At 41.1% G+C, this 13,069-nt stretch overlaps 1 protein-coding gene across 1 annotated transcript in view; it reads right to left on the bottom strand.

Annotated features, from left to right (window-relative positions):
• Nucleotides 1-13,052, bottom strand: part of LOC139406286 (very-long-chain (3R)-3-hydroxyacyl-CoA dehydratase-like) — a 28,190-nt gene extending 15,138 nt beyond the window's left edge. The window contains exons 1-5 of the mRNA XM_071148742.1: nt 12,862-13,052; nt 10,542-10,584; nt 9,176-9,249; nt 8,174-8,338; nt 7,487-7,535 (exon numbers count right to left, since the gene is read on the bottom strand). Of these exons, the coding sequence (XP_071004843.1) occupies nt 7,487-7,535; nt 8,174-8,338; nt 9,176-9,249; nt 10,542-10,584; nt 12,862-12,945 (415 nt within the window). The 5' untranslated portion in view covers nt 12,946-13,052. The remainder of the gene's footprint in view (nt 1-7,486; nt 7,536-8,173; nt 8,339-9,175; nt 9,250-10,541; nt 10,585-12,861) is intronic.
• Between the last annotated feature and the right edge of the window lie 17 nt (nt 13,053-13,069).

The following is a 13,069-nucleotide window of genomic DNA, read 5'->3' as shown; positions in this document are numbered from 1 at the left end:
ATACTCACAGTCCTCTGACAGTCCTCAACTTGTTAAATACAGTGTGTTATACTCCCAGTCCTCAACTTGTTAAATACAGTGTGTTATACTCCCAGTCCTCTGACAGTCCTCAACTTGTTAAATACAGTGTGTTACACTCACAGTCCTCTGACACTCCTCAACTTGTTAAATACAGTGTGTTATACTCCCAGTCCTCTGACAGTCCTCAACTTGTTAAATACAGTGTGTTATACTCACAGTCCTCAACTTGTTAAATACAGTGTGTTATACTCCCAGTCCTCTGACAGTCCTCAACTTGTTAAATACAGTGTGTTATACTCACAGTCCTCTGACAGTCCTCAACTTGTTAAATACAGTGTGTTACACTCACACTCCTCAACTTGTTAAATACAGTGTGTTACACTCAGTCCTCTGACAGTCCTCAACTTGTTAAATACAGTGTGTTATACTCACAGTCCTCTGACAGTCCTCAACTTGTTAAATACAGTGTGTTACACTCACAGTCCTCTGACACTCCTCAACTTGTTAAATACAGTGTGTTATACTCCCAGTCCTCTGACAGTCCTCAACTTGTTAAATACAGTGTGTTATACTCCCAGTCCTCAACTTGTTAAATACAGTGTGTTATACTCACAGTCCTCTGACAGTCCTCAACTTGTTAAATACAGTGTGTTACACTCACAGTCCTCTGACAGTCCTCAACTTGTTAAATACAGTGTGTTATACTCCCAGTCCTCAACTTGTTAAATACAGTGTGTTATACTCACAGTCCTCTGACAGTCCTCAACTTGTTAAATACAGTGTGTTATACTCACAGTCCTCAACTTGTTAAATACAGTGTATAATACTGACAGTCCTCAACTTGTTAAATACAGTGTGTTATACTCCCAGTCCTCTGACAGTCCTCAACTTGTTAAATACAGTGTGTTACACTCACACTCCTCAACTTGTTAAATACAGTGTGTTATACTCAGTCCTCAACTTGTTAAATACAGTGTGTTATACTCACAGTCCTCTGACAGTCCTCAACTTGTTAAATACAGTGTGTTATACTCACAGTCCTCAACTTGTTAAATACAGTGTGTTATACTCCCAGTCCTCAACTTGTTAAATACAGTGTGTTATACTCCCAGTCCTCAACTTGTTAAATACAGTGTGTTATACTCACAGTCCTCTGACAGTCCTCAACTTGTTAAATACAGTGTGTTACACTCACAGTCCTCTGACACTCCTCAACTTGTTAAATACAGTGTGTTATACTCAGTCCTCAACTTGTTAAATACAGTGTGTTATACTCACAGTCCTCTGACACTCCTCAACTTGTTAAATACAGTGTGTTATACTCACAGTCCTCTGACAGTCCTCAACTTGTTAAATACAGTGTGTTATACTCACAGTCCTCAACTTGTTAAATACAGTGTGTTATACTCACAGTCCTCTGACAGTCCTCAACTTGTTAAATACAGTGTGTTATACTCACAGTCCTCAACTTGTTAAATACAGTGTGTTATACTCACAGTCCTCTGACAGTCCTCAACTTGTTAAATACAGTGTGTTACACTCAGTCCTCTGACAGTCCTCAACTTGTTAAATACAGTGTGTTATACTCACAGTCCTCTGACAGTCCTCAACTTGTTAAATACAGTGTGTTATACTCACAGTCCTCTGACAGTCCTCAACTTGTTAAATACAGTGTGTTACACTCACAGTCCTCTGACACTCCTCAACGTGTTAAATACAGTGTGTTATACTCCCAGTCCTCTGACAGTCCTCAACTTGTTAAATACAGTGTGTTATACTCCCAGTCCTCAACTTGTTAAATACAGTGTGTTATACTCACAGTCCTCTGACAGTCCTCAACTTGTTAAATACAGTGTGTTATACTCACAGTCCTCAACTTGTTAAATACAGTGTGTTATACTCCCAGTCCTCAACTTGTTAAATACAGTGTGTTATACTCCCAGTCCTCAACTTGTTAAATACAGTGTGTTATACTCACAGTCCTCAACTTGTTAAATACAGTGTGTTATACTCACAGTCCTCTGACAGTCCTCAACTTGTTAAATACAGTGTGTTATACTCCCAGTCCTCAACTTGTTAAATACAGTGTGTTATACTCACAGTCCTCTGACAGTCCTCAACTTGTTAAATACAGTGTGTTATACTCACAGTCCTCTGACAGTCCTCAACTTGTTAAATACAGTGTGTTACACTCACAGTCCTCTGACAGTCCTCAACTTGTTAAATACAGTGTGTTATACTCCCAGTCCTCAACTTGTTAAATACAGTGTGTTATACTCACAGTCCTCTGACAGTCCTCAACTTGTTAAATACAGTGTGTTATACTCACAGTCCTCTGACAGTCCTCAACTTGTTAAATACAGTGTGTTATACTCACAGTCCTTGTTAAATACAGTGTGTTATACTCACAGTCCTCTGACAGTCCTCAACTTGTTAAATACAGTGTGTTATACTCCAGTCCTCTGACAGTCCTCAACTTGTTAAATACAGTGTGTTATACTCACAGTCCTCTGACAGTCCTCAACTTGTTAAATACAGTGTGTTATACTCACAGTCCTCTGACAGTCCTCAACTTGTTAAATACAGTGTGTTATACTCAGTCCTCAACTTGTTAAATACAGTGTGTTATACTCACAGTCCTCTGACAGTCCTCAACTTGTTAAATACAGTGTGTTATACTCCCAGTCCTCAACTTGTTAAATACAGTGTGTTATACTCACAGTCCTCTGACAGTCCTCAACTTGTTAAATACAGTGTGTTATACTCACAGTCCTCTGACACTCCTCAACTTGTTAAATACAGTGTGTTATACTCAGTCCTCAACTTGTTAAATACAGTGTGTTATACTCACAGTCCTCTGACACTCCTCAACTTGTTAAATACAGTGTGTTATACTCACAGTCCTCTGACAGTCCTCAACTTGTTAAATACAGTGTGTTATACTCACAGTCCTCAACTTGTTAAATACAGTGTGTTATACTCACAGTCCTCTGACAGTCCTCAACTTGTTAAATACAGTGTGTTATACTCACAGTCCTCAACTTGTTAAATACAGTGTGTTATACTCCCAGTCCTCTGACAGTCCTCAACTTGTTAAATACAGTGTGTTATACTCCCAGTCCTCAACTTGTTAAATACAGTGTGTTATACTCACAGTCCTCTGACAGTCCTCAACTTGTTAAATACAGTGTGTTATACTCACAGTCCTCAACTTGTTAAATACAGTGTTATACTCACAGTCCTCTGACAGTCCTCAACTTGTTAAATACAGTGTGTTATACTCACAGTCCTCAACTTGTTAAATACAGTGTGTTATACTCACAGTCCTCTGACAGTCCTCAACTTGTTAAATACAGTGTGTTATACTCACAGTCCTCTGACAGTCCTCAACTTGTTAAATACAGTGTGTTATACTCCCACAGTCCTCAACTTGTTAAATACAGTGTGTTATACTCCCAGTCCTCTGACAGTCCTCAACTTGTTAAATACAGTGTGTTACACTCACAGTCCTCTGACACTCCTCAACTTGTTAAATACAGTGTGTTATACTCCCAGTCCTCTGACAGTCCTCAACTTGTTAAATACAGTGTGTTATACTCACAGTCCTCAACTTGTTAAATACAGTGTGTTATACTCACAGTCCTCTGACAGTCCTCAACTTGTTAAATACAGTGTGTTATACTCACAGTCCTCTGACAGTCCTCAACTTGTTAAATACAGTGTGTTACACTCACAGTCCTCAACTTGTTAAATACAGTGTGTTATACTCCCAGTCCTCAACTTGTTAAATACAGTGTGTTATACTCACAGTCCTCTGACAGTCCTCAACTTGTTAAATACAGTGTGTTACACTCACACTCCTCAACTTGTTAAATACAGTGTGTTACACTCAGTCCTCTGACAGTCCTCAACTTGTTAAATACAGTGTGTTATACTCACAGTCCTCTGACAGTCCTCAACTTGTTAAATACAGTGTGTTACACTCACAGTCCTCTGACACTCCTCAACTTGTTAAATACAGTGTGTTATACTCCCAGTCCTCTGACAGTCCTCAACTTGTTAAATACAGTGTGTTATACTCCCAGTCCTCAACTTGTTAAATACAGTGTGTTATACTCACAGTCCTCTGACAGTCCTCAACTTGTTAAATACAGTGTGTTACACTCACAGTCCTCTGACAGTCCTCAACTTGTTAAATACAGTGTGTTATACTCACAGTCCTCAACTTGTTAAATACAGTGTATAATACTGACAGTCCTCAACTTGTTAAATACAGTGTGTTATACTCCCAGTCCTCTGACATTCCTCAACTTGTTAAATACAGTGTGTTACACTCACACTCCTCAACTTGTTAAATACAGTGTGTTATACTCAGTCCTCAACTTGTTAAATACAGTGTGTTATACTCACAGTCCTCTGACAGTCCTCAACTTGTTAAATACAGTGTGTTATACTCACAGTCCTCAACTTGTTAAATACAGTGTGTTATACTCCCAGTCCTCAACTTGTTAAATACAGTGTGTTATACTCCCAGTCCTCAACTTGTTAAATACAGTGTGTTATACTCACAGTCCTCTGACAGTCCTCAACTTGTTAAATACAGTGTGTTACACTCACAGTCCTCTGACACTCCTCAACTTGTTAAATACAGTGTGTTATACTCAGTCCTCAACTTGTTAAATACAGTGTGTTATACTCACAGTCCTCTGACACTCCTCAACTTGTTAAATACAGTGTGTTATACTCACAGTCCTCTGACAGTCCTCAACTTGTTAAATACAGTGTGTTATACTCACAGTCCTCAACTTGTTAAATACAGTGTGTTATACTCACAGTCCTCTGACAGTCCTCAACTTGTTAAATACAGTGTGTTATACTCACAGTCCTCAACTTGTTAAATACAGTGTGTTATACTCACAGTCCTCTGACAGTCCTCAACTTGTTAAATACAGTGTGTTACACTCAGTCCTCTGACAGTCCTCAACTTGTTAAATACAGTGTGTTATACTCACAGTCCTCTGACAGTCCTCAACTTGTTAAATACAGTGTGTTATACTCACAGTCCTCTGACAGTCCTCAACTTGTTAAATACAGTGTGTTACACTCACAGTCCTCTGACACTCCTCAACGTGTTAAATACAGTGTGTTATACTCCCAGTCCTCAACTTGTTAAATACAGTGTGTTATACTCACAGTCCTCTGACAGTCCTCAACTTGTTAAATACAGTGTGTTATACTCACAGTCCTCAACTTGTTAAATACAGTGTGTTATACTCCCAGTCCTCAACTTGTTAAATACAGTGTGTTATACTCCCAGTCCTCAACTTGTTAAATACAGTGTGTTATACTCACAGTCCTCAACTTGTTAAATACAGTGTGTTATACTCACAGTCCTCTGACAGTCCTCAACTTGTTAAATACAGTGTGTTATACTCCCAGTCCTCAACTTGTTAAATACAGTGTGTTATACTCACAGTCCTCTGACAGTCCTCAACTTGTTAAATACAGTGTGTTACACTCACAGTCCTCTGACAGTCCTCAACTTGTTAAATACAGTGTGTTATACTCCCAGTCCTCAACTTGTTAAATACAGTGTGTTATACTCACAGTCCTCTGACAGTCCTCAACTTGTTAAATACAGTGTGTTATACTCACAGTCCTCTGACAGTCCTCAACTTGTTAAATACAGTGTGTTATACTCACAGTCCTTAACTTGTTAAATACAGTGTATAATACTCACAGTCCTCTGACAGTCCTCAACTTGTTAAATACAGTGTGTTATACTCCCAGTCCTCTGACAGTCCTCAACTTGTTAAATACAGTGTGTTACACTCACACTCCTCAACTTGTTAAATACAGTGTGTTATACTCAGTCCTCAACTTGTTAAATACAGTGTGTTATACTCACAGTCCTCTGACAGTCCTCAACTTGTTAAATACAGTGTGTTATACTCACAGTCCTCAACTTGTTAAATACAGTGTGTTATACTCCCAGTCCTCAACTTGTTAAATACAGTGTGTTATACTCACAGTCCTCTGACAGTCCTCAACTTGTTAAATACAGTGTGTTACACTCACAGTCCTCTGACACTCCTCAACTTGTTAAATACAGTGTGTTATACTCACAGTCCTCAACTTGTTAAATACAGTGTGTTATACTCACAGTCCTCTGACACTCCTCAACTTGTTAAATACAGTGTGTTATACTCACAGTCCTCTGACAGTCCTCAACTTGTTAAATACAGTGTGTTATACTCACAGTCCTCAACTTGTTAAATACAGTGTGTTATACTCACAGTCCTCTGACAGTCCTCAACTTGTTAAATACAGTGTGTTATACTCACAGTCCTCAACTTGTTAAATACAGTGTGTTATACTCACAGTCCTCTGACAGTCCTCAACTTGTTAAATACAGTGTGTTATACTCCCAGTCCTCAACTTGTTAAATACAGTGTGTTATACTCACAGTCCTCTGACAGTCCTCAACTTGTTAAATACAGTGTGTTATACTCACAGTCCTCAACTTGTTAAATAGTGTTATACTCACAGTCCTCTGACAGTCCTCAACTTGTTAAATACAGTGTGTTATACTCACAGTCCTCAACTTGTTAAATACAGTGTGTTATACTCACAGTCCTCTGACAGTCCTCAACTTGTTAAATACAGTGTGTTATACTCACAGTCCTCTGACAGTCCTCAACTTGTTAAATACAGTGTGTTATACTCCCAGTCCTCAACTTGTTAAATACAGTGTGTTATACTCCCAGTCCTCTGACAGTCCTCAACTTGTTAAATACAGTGTGTTATACTCACAGTCCTCTGACAGTCCTCAACTTGTTAAATACAGTGTGTTACACTCACAGTCCTCTGACAGTCCTCAACTTGTTAAATACAGTGTGTTATACTCACAGTCCTCTGACAGTCCTCAACTTGTTAAATACAGTGTGTTACACTCACAGTCCTCTGACACTCCTCAACTTGTTAAATACAGTGTGTTATACTCCCAGTCCTCAACTTGTTAAATACAGTGTGTTATACTCACAGTCCTCTGACAGTCCTCAACTTGTTAAATACAGTGTGTTATACTCACAGTCCTCTGACAGTCCTCAACTTGTTAAATACAGTGTGTTACACTCACAGTCCTCAACTTGTTAAATACAGTGTGTTATACTCCCAGTCCTCAACTTGTTAAATACAGTGTGTTATACTCAGTCCTCAACTTGTTAAATACAGTGTGTTATACTCCCAGTCCTCTGACAGTCCTCAACTTGTTAAATACAGTGTGTTATACTCTCAGTCCTCAACTTGTTAAATACAGTGTGTTATACTCACAGTCCTCAACTTGTTAAATACAGTGTGTTATACTCATGGTCCTCTGACAGTCCTCAACTTGTTAAATACAGTGTGTTATACTCCCAGTCCTCTGACAGTCCTCAACTTGTTAAATACAGTGTGTTATACTCACAGTCCTCTGACAGCCTTGCCTCCATGTTCAGTCGATTCTTTTTCTCCTCCTGTAAAGTTACAACAGAATACACAACGAATATATATACAGTAAGTGTTCTATATTATATTGTTATGAATCAATTATAACATATAAATATGAAGTAATCACTGTCACAATGTGCTATGCTTGATGCTCTTCCCTCACCGCAGAGACAGACAGGCAGGCAGACAGACACAGGCAGACACAGGCAGGCAGGCAGACAGGCAGGCAGACAGGCAGGCACAGGCAGGCAGACGCAGGCAGACAGGCAGGCAGGCACAGGCAGGCAGACGCAGGCAGACAGGCAGACACAGGCAGGCAGACACAGGCAGGCAGGCACAGGCAGGCAGACAGGCAGGCAGGCAGGCAGGCAGACACAGGCAGGCAGGCAGACACAGGCAGGCAGGCAGACACAGGCAGGCAGGCAGACACAGACAGGCAGACACAGACAGGCAGACACAGACAGGCAGACACAGGCAGGCAGACACAGGCAGGCAGACACAGGCAGGCAGACAGGCAGGCAGGCAGGCAGACAGGCAGGCAGGCAGACAGGCAGGCAGGCAGAGGCAGGCAGGCAGGCAGGCGCTGTCTCTCTCATTAATGAGCCTTATCTGCTGTAACACCAAATGCATCCTGACATCCTGAATTAACATTACAGAACGTCACCTTCTCCCGTAGCTCCATCTCAGCGTCAGACTCGTCCATCCAGCGGTCGAAGTCAGGAGCCAGGAACAGGGGTTTCTTCTCCTGTAGGGTGAGTCTGTCCCACCAGCCACTCAGCTGCTTACGCACTGTGATGTTGACCTGGCGTTGGGTCGACCTGTGGCTCACCTGGAGAACACATGATATCTATTAGGTTAGAATAACCAACCACACACACACCATCTAGTAAACACAGTATATTATTATACAGAATAGTCTAGTTAACAGTCTGTTATTATTCAGAATAGTCTAGTTAACAGTCTAATATTATTCAGAATAGTCTAGTAAACAGTCTATTATACAGAATAGTCTAGTTAACAGTCTGTTATTATTCAGAATAGTCTAGTAAACAGTATATTATTATACAGAATAGTCTAGTAAACACAGTCTAATATTATTCAGAATAGTCTAGTAAACAGTATATTATTATACAGAATAGTCTAGTAAACAGTCTGTTATTATTCAGAATAGTCCATCTAGTAAACAGTCTGTTATTATTCAGAATAGTCCATCTAGTAAACAGTCTGTTATTATTCAGAATAGTCCATCTAGTTAACAGTATATTATTATTCAGAATAGTCTAGTAAACAGTCTGTTATTATTCAGAATAGTCCATCTAGTAAACAGTCTGTTATTATTCAGAATAGTCCATCTAGTTAACAGTATATTATTATTCAGAATAGTCTAGTAAACACAGTATATTATTCTTCAGAATAGTCTAGTTAACAGTCTGTTATTATTCAGAATAGTCTAGTTAACACAGTATATTATTATTCAGAATAGTCTAGTAAACAGTCTATTATTATTCAGAATAGTCTAGTAAACAGTCTGTTATTATTCAGAATAGTCCATCTAGTAAACAGTCTGTTATTATTCAGAATAGTCTAGTAAACAGTCTTATTATTCAGAATAGTCTAGTAAACACAGTCTGTTATTATTCAGAATAGTCCATCTAGTAAACAGTACCTCTGTCTTCACAGCATTAAGAAACGGCAGACTAAACTCATAATCATTCTGTCCTCTTGCTCCATGACCCTGGGCTGGAAACAAAAACAAAATGATCATTTGTTTCTTCAAAGCCATGCTCTAATGGTAGGTGAATGAGTCTTCAAAGCCATGCTCTAATGGTAGGTGAATGAGTCTTCAAAGCCATGCTCTCATGGTAGGTGAATGAGACTTCAAAGCCATGCTCTCATGGTAGGTGAATGAGTCTTCAAAGCCATGCTCTCATGGTAGGTGAATGAGTCTTCAAAGCCATGCTCTCATGGTAGGTAAATGAGTCTTCAAAGCCATGCTCTCATGGTAGGTGAATGAGTCTTCAAAGCCATGCTCTCATGGTAGGTGAATGAGTCTTCAAAGCCATGCTCTAATTTTTTTTTATTTTTTCTTTATTTAACCAGGCAAGTCAGTTAAGAACAAATTCTTATTTTCAATGACGGCCTGGGAACAGTGGGTTAACTGCCTGTTCAGGGTCAGCTCGGGGGTTTGAACTCGCAACCTTCCGGTTACTAGTCCAACGCTCTAACCACTAGGCTACCCTGCCGCCCTTCAATGGTAGGTGAATGATTCTTCAAAGCCATGCTCTGATGGTAGGTGAATGAGTCTTCAAAGCCATGCTCTCATGGTAGGTGAATGAGTCTTCAAAGCCATGCTCTGATGGTAGGTGAATGAGTCTTCAAAGCCATGCTCTCATGGTAGGTGAATGAGTCTTCAAAGCCATGCTCTCATGGTAGGTGAATGAGTCTTCAAAGCCATGCTCTCATGGTAGGTGAATGAGTCTTCAAAGCCATGCTCTCGTGGTAGGTGAATGAGTCTTCAAAGCCATGCTCTCATGGTAGGTGAATGAGTCTTCAAAGCCATGCTCTCATGGTAGGTGAATGAGTCTTCAAAGCCATGCTCTAATGGTAGGTGAATGAGTCTTCAAAGCCATGCTCTAATGGTAGGTGAATGAGTCTTCAAAGCCATGCTCTCATGGTAGGTGAATGATCTTCAAAGCCATGCTCTCATGGTAGGTGAATGAGTCTTCAAAGCCATGCTCTAATGGTAGGTGAATGAGTCTTCAAAGCCATGCTCTAATGGTAGGTGAATGAGTCTTCAAAGCCATGCTCTCATGGTAGGTGAATGAGTCTTCAAAGCCATGCTCTCATGGTAGGTGAATGAGTCTTCAAAGCCATGCTCTCATGGTAGGTGAATGAGTCTTCAAAGCCATGCTCTCATGGTAGGTGAATGAGTCTTCAAAGCCATGCTCTCATGGTAGGTGAATGAGTCTTCAAAGCCATGCTCTAATGGTAGGTGTCTTCTAGTTGATAATACTGTACTAAAGAATACGTACCCCTGAATTGGAGGACATTATCATGCACGCTGATGTCAAGATTCTGCAAGAGAAGAGAAGACAGTACAGACTACATTATGAGTTGTTCCTCTTTAGACTCTACCAAAGAGGATAGAGACTACATCATAAGTAAAAGTTGCTCCTCTTTAGACTCTACCAAAGAGGATAGAGACTACATCATGAGTTAAAGTTGCTCCTCTTTAGACTCTACCAAAGAGGATAGAGACTACATCATGAGTTAAAGTTGCTCCTCTTTAGACTCTACCAAAGAGGATAGAGACTACATCATGAGTTAAAGCTGCTCCTCTTTAGACTCTACCAAAGAGGATAGAGACTACATCATGAGTTAAAGTTGCTCCTCTTTAGACTCTACCAAAGAGGATACCAAAATGAAGACAGACAACTGGTTTGTGTTGTCGATGCAAATGAAAGCAGTCAGGACTCGTTATCAGCCCCTAGTCTATCTGTGAAGAGGAAGTCTCGCTATGTCGAAACACTATCTTCAAACACCATCTCCATGCACTTAAGATGTAGACCATACTGATGTTATTTACCACCTCTGAAGAAGCCTGCCAGCCACTCTGAAGAAGCCTGCTAGCCACTCTGAAGAAGCCTGCTAGCCACTCTGAAGAAGCCTGCTAGCCACTCTGAAGAGGATGATGGACACATCACAGTGACTCAGTTATGATGGACACATCACAGTGACTCAGTTATGATGGACACATCACAGTGACTCAGTTATGATGGACACATCACAGTGACTCAGTTATGATGGACACATCACAGTGACTCAGTTATGATGGACACATCACAGTGACTCAGTTATGATGGACACATCACAGTGACTCAGTTATGATGGATACATCACAGTGACTCAGTTATGATGGATACATCACAGTGACTCAGTTATGATGGACACATCACAGTGACTCAGTTATGATGGACACATCACAGTGACTCAGTTATGATGGACACATCACAGTGACTCAGTTATGATGGACACATCACAGTGACTCAGTTATGATGGACACATCACAGTGACTCAGTTATGATGGACACATCACAGTGACTCAGTTATGATGGACACATCACAGTGACTCAGTTATGATGGACACATCACAGTGACTCAGTTATGATGGACACATCACAGTGACTCAGTTATGATGGACACATCACAGTGACTCAGTTATGATGGACACATCACAGTGACTCAGTTATGATGGACACATCACAGTGACTCAGTTATGATGGATACATCATTCTCAGAAACACAAGCATACAATTGTATTTATATTCTATTCTGGGGCAGTAGGGTAGTCTAGTGGTTAGAGAGTTGGGCCAGTAACCAGCAGGTAGTCTAGTGGTTAGAGAGTTGGGCCAGTAACCAGCAGGTAGTCTAGTTGTTAGAGTGTTGGGTCAGTAACCAGCAGGTAGTCTAGTGGTTAGAGTGTTGGGTCAGTAACCAGCAGGTAGTCTAGTGGTTAGAGCGTTGGGCCAGTAACCAGCAGGTAGTCTAGTGGTTAGAGAGTTGGGCCAGTAACCAGCAGGTAGCCTAGTGGTTAGAGAGTTGGGCCAGTAACCAGCAGGTAGCCTAGTGGTTAGAGAGTTGGGCCAGTAACCAGCAGGTAGCCTAGTGGTTAGAGCGTTGGACTAGTAACCAGCAGGTAGTCTAGTTGTTAGAGTGTTGGGTCAGTAACCAGCAGGTAGTCTAGTGGTTAGAGTGTTGGGTCAGTAACCAGCAGGTAGTCTAGTGGTTAGAGCGTTGGGCCAGTAACCAGCAGGTAGTCTAGTGGTTAGAGAGTTGGGCCAGTAACCAGCAGGTAGCCTAGTGGTTAGAGAGTTGGGTCAGTAACCAGCAGGTAGTCTAGTGGTTAGAGCGTTGGGCCAGTAACCAGCAGGTAGTCTAGTGGTTAGAGAGTTGGGCCAGTAACCAGCAGGTAGCCTAGTGGTTAGAGAGTTGGGCCAGTAACCAGCAGGTAGCCTAGTGGTTAGAGCGTTGGACTAGTAACCGAAAGGTTGCAAGATCAAATCCCTGAGCTGACAAGGTACAAATCTGTCGTTCTGCCCCTGAACAAGGCAGTTAACCAACTGTTCCTAGGTCGTCATTGAAAATAAGAATTTGTTCTTAACTGACTTGCCTAGTTAAATAAATCAAAATGATTTTCTATAATGCAATGATAGGGGCATTAGGGGCATCAGTCACATTAGGGCTACATCCTCATGCTAAGGGTCGATTCTCAACCCAATGTGAACTTCGGAGTACACTGTTTGTGAGCGGTGTATTTATTGCCTCTGGGTGACAGGTCCTCTCTCCACTCACCTGCGCGTCAATCAGCTCCACTCGCAGGTAGATGTCCTCATGCCGCTGAGCCCAGTAGACGTGAGGAGTCAGCGTCTGCTGCATCGCACCTGTTGAGAATATCAGCACAATTCACGAAAGCATGAAAAAAAAACTAAAATAACATGCCGGACGATGTGTCTCTCTTGCGGAAGCCGTCGAGGAGCCAGAATATTCTATGGAACTAGCG

This window comes from Oncorhynchus clarkii, chromosome 4 (genome assembly GCF_045791955.1).
Source record: "Oncorhynchus clarkii lewisi isolate Uvic-CL-2024 chromosome 4, UVic_Ocla_1.0, whole genome shotgun sequence".
Lineage (NCBI taxonomy): Eukaryota > Metazoa > Chordata > Actinopteri > Salmoniformes > Salmonidae > Oncorhynchus > Oncorhynchus clarkii.
This window is presented reverse-complemented; position numbering and strand designations above follow the sequence as displayed.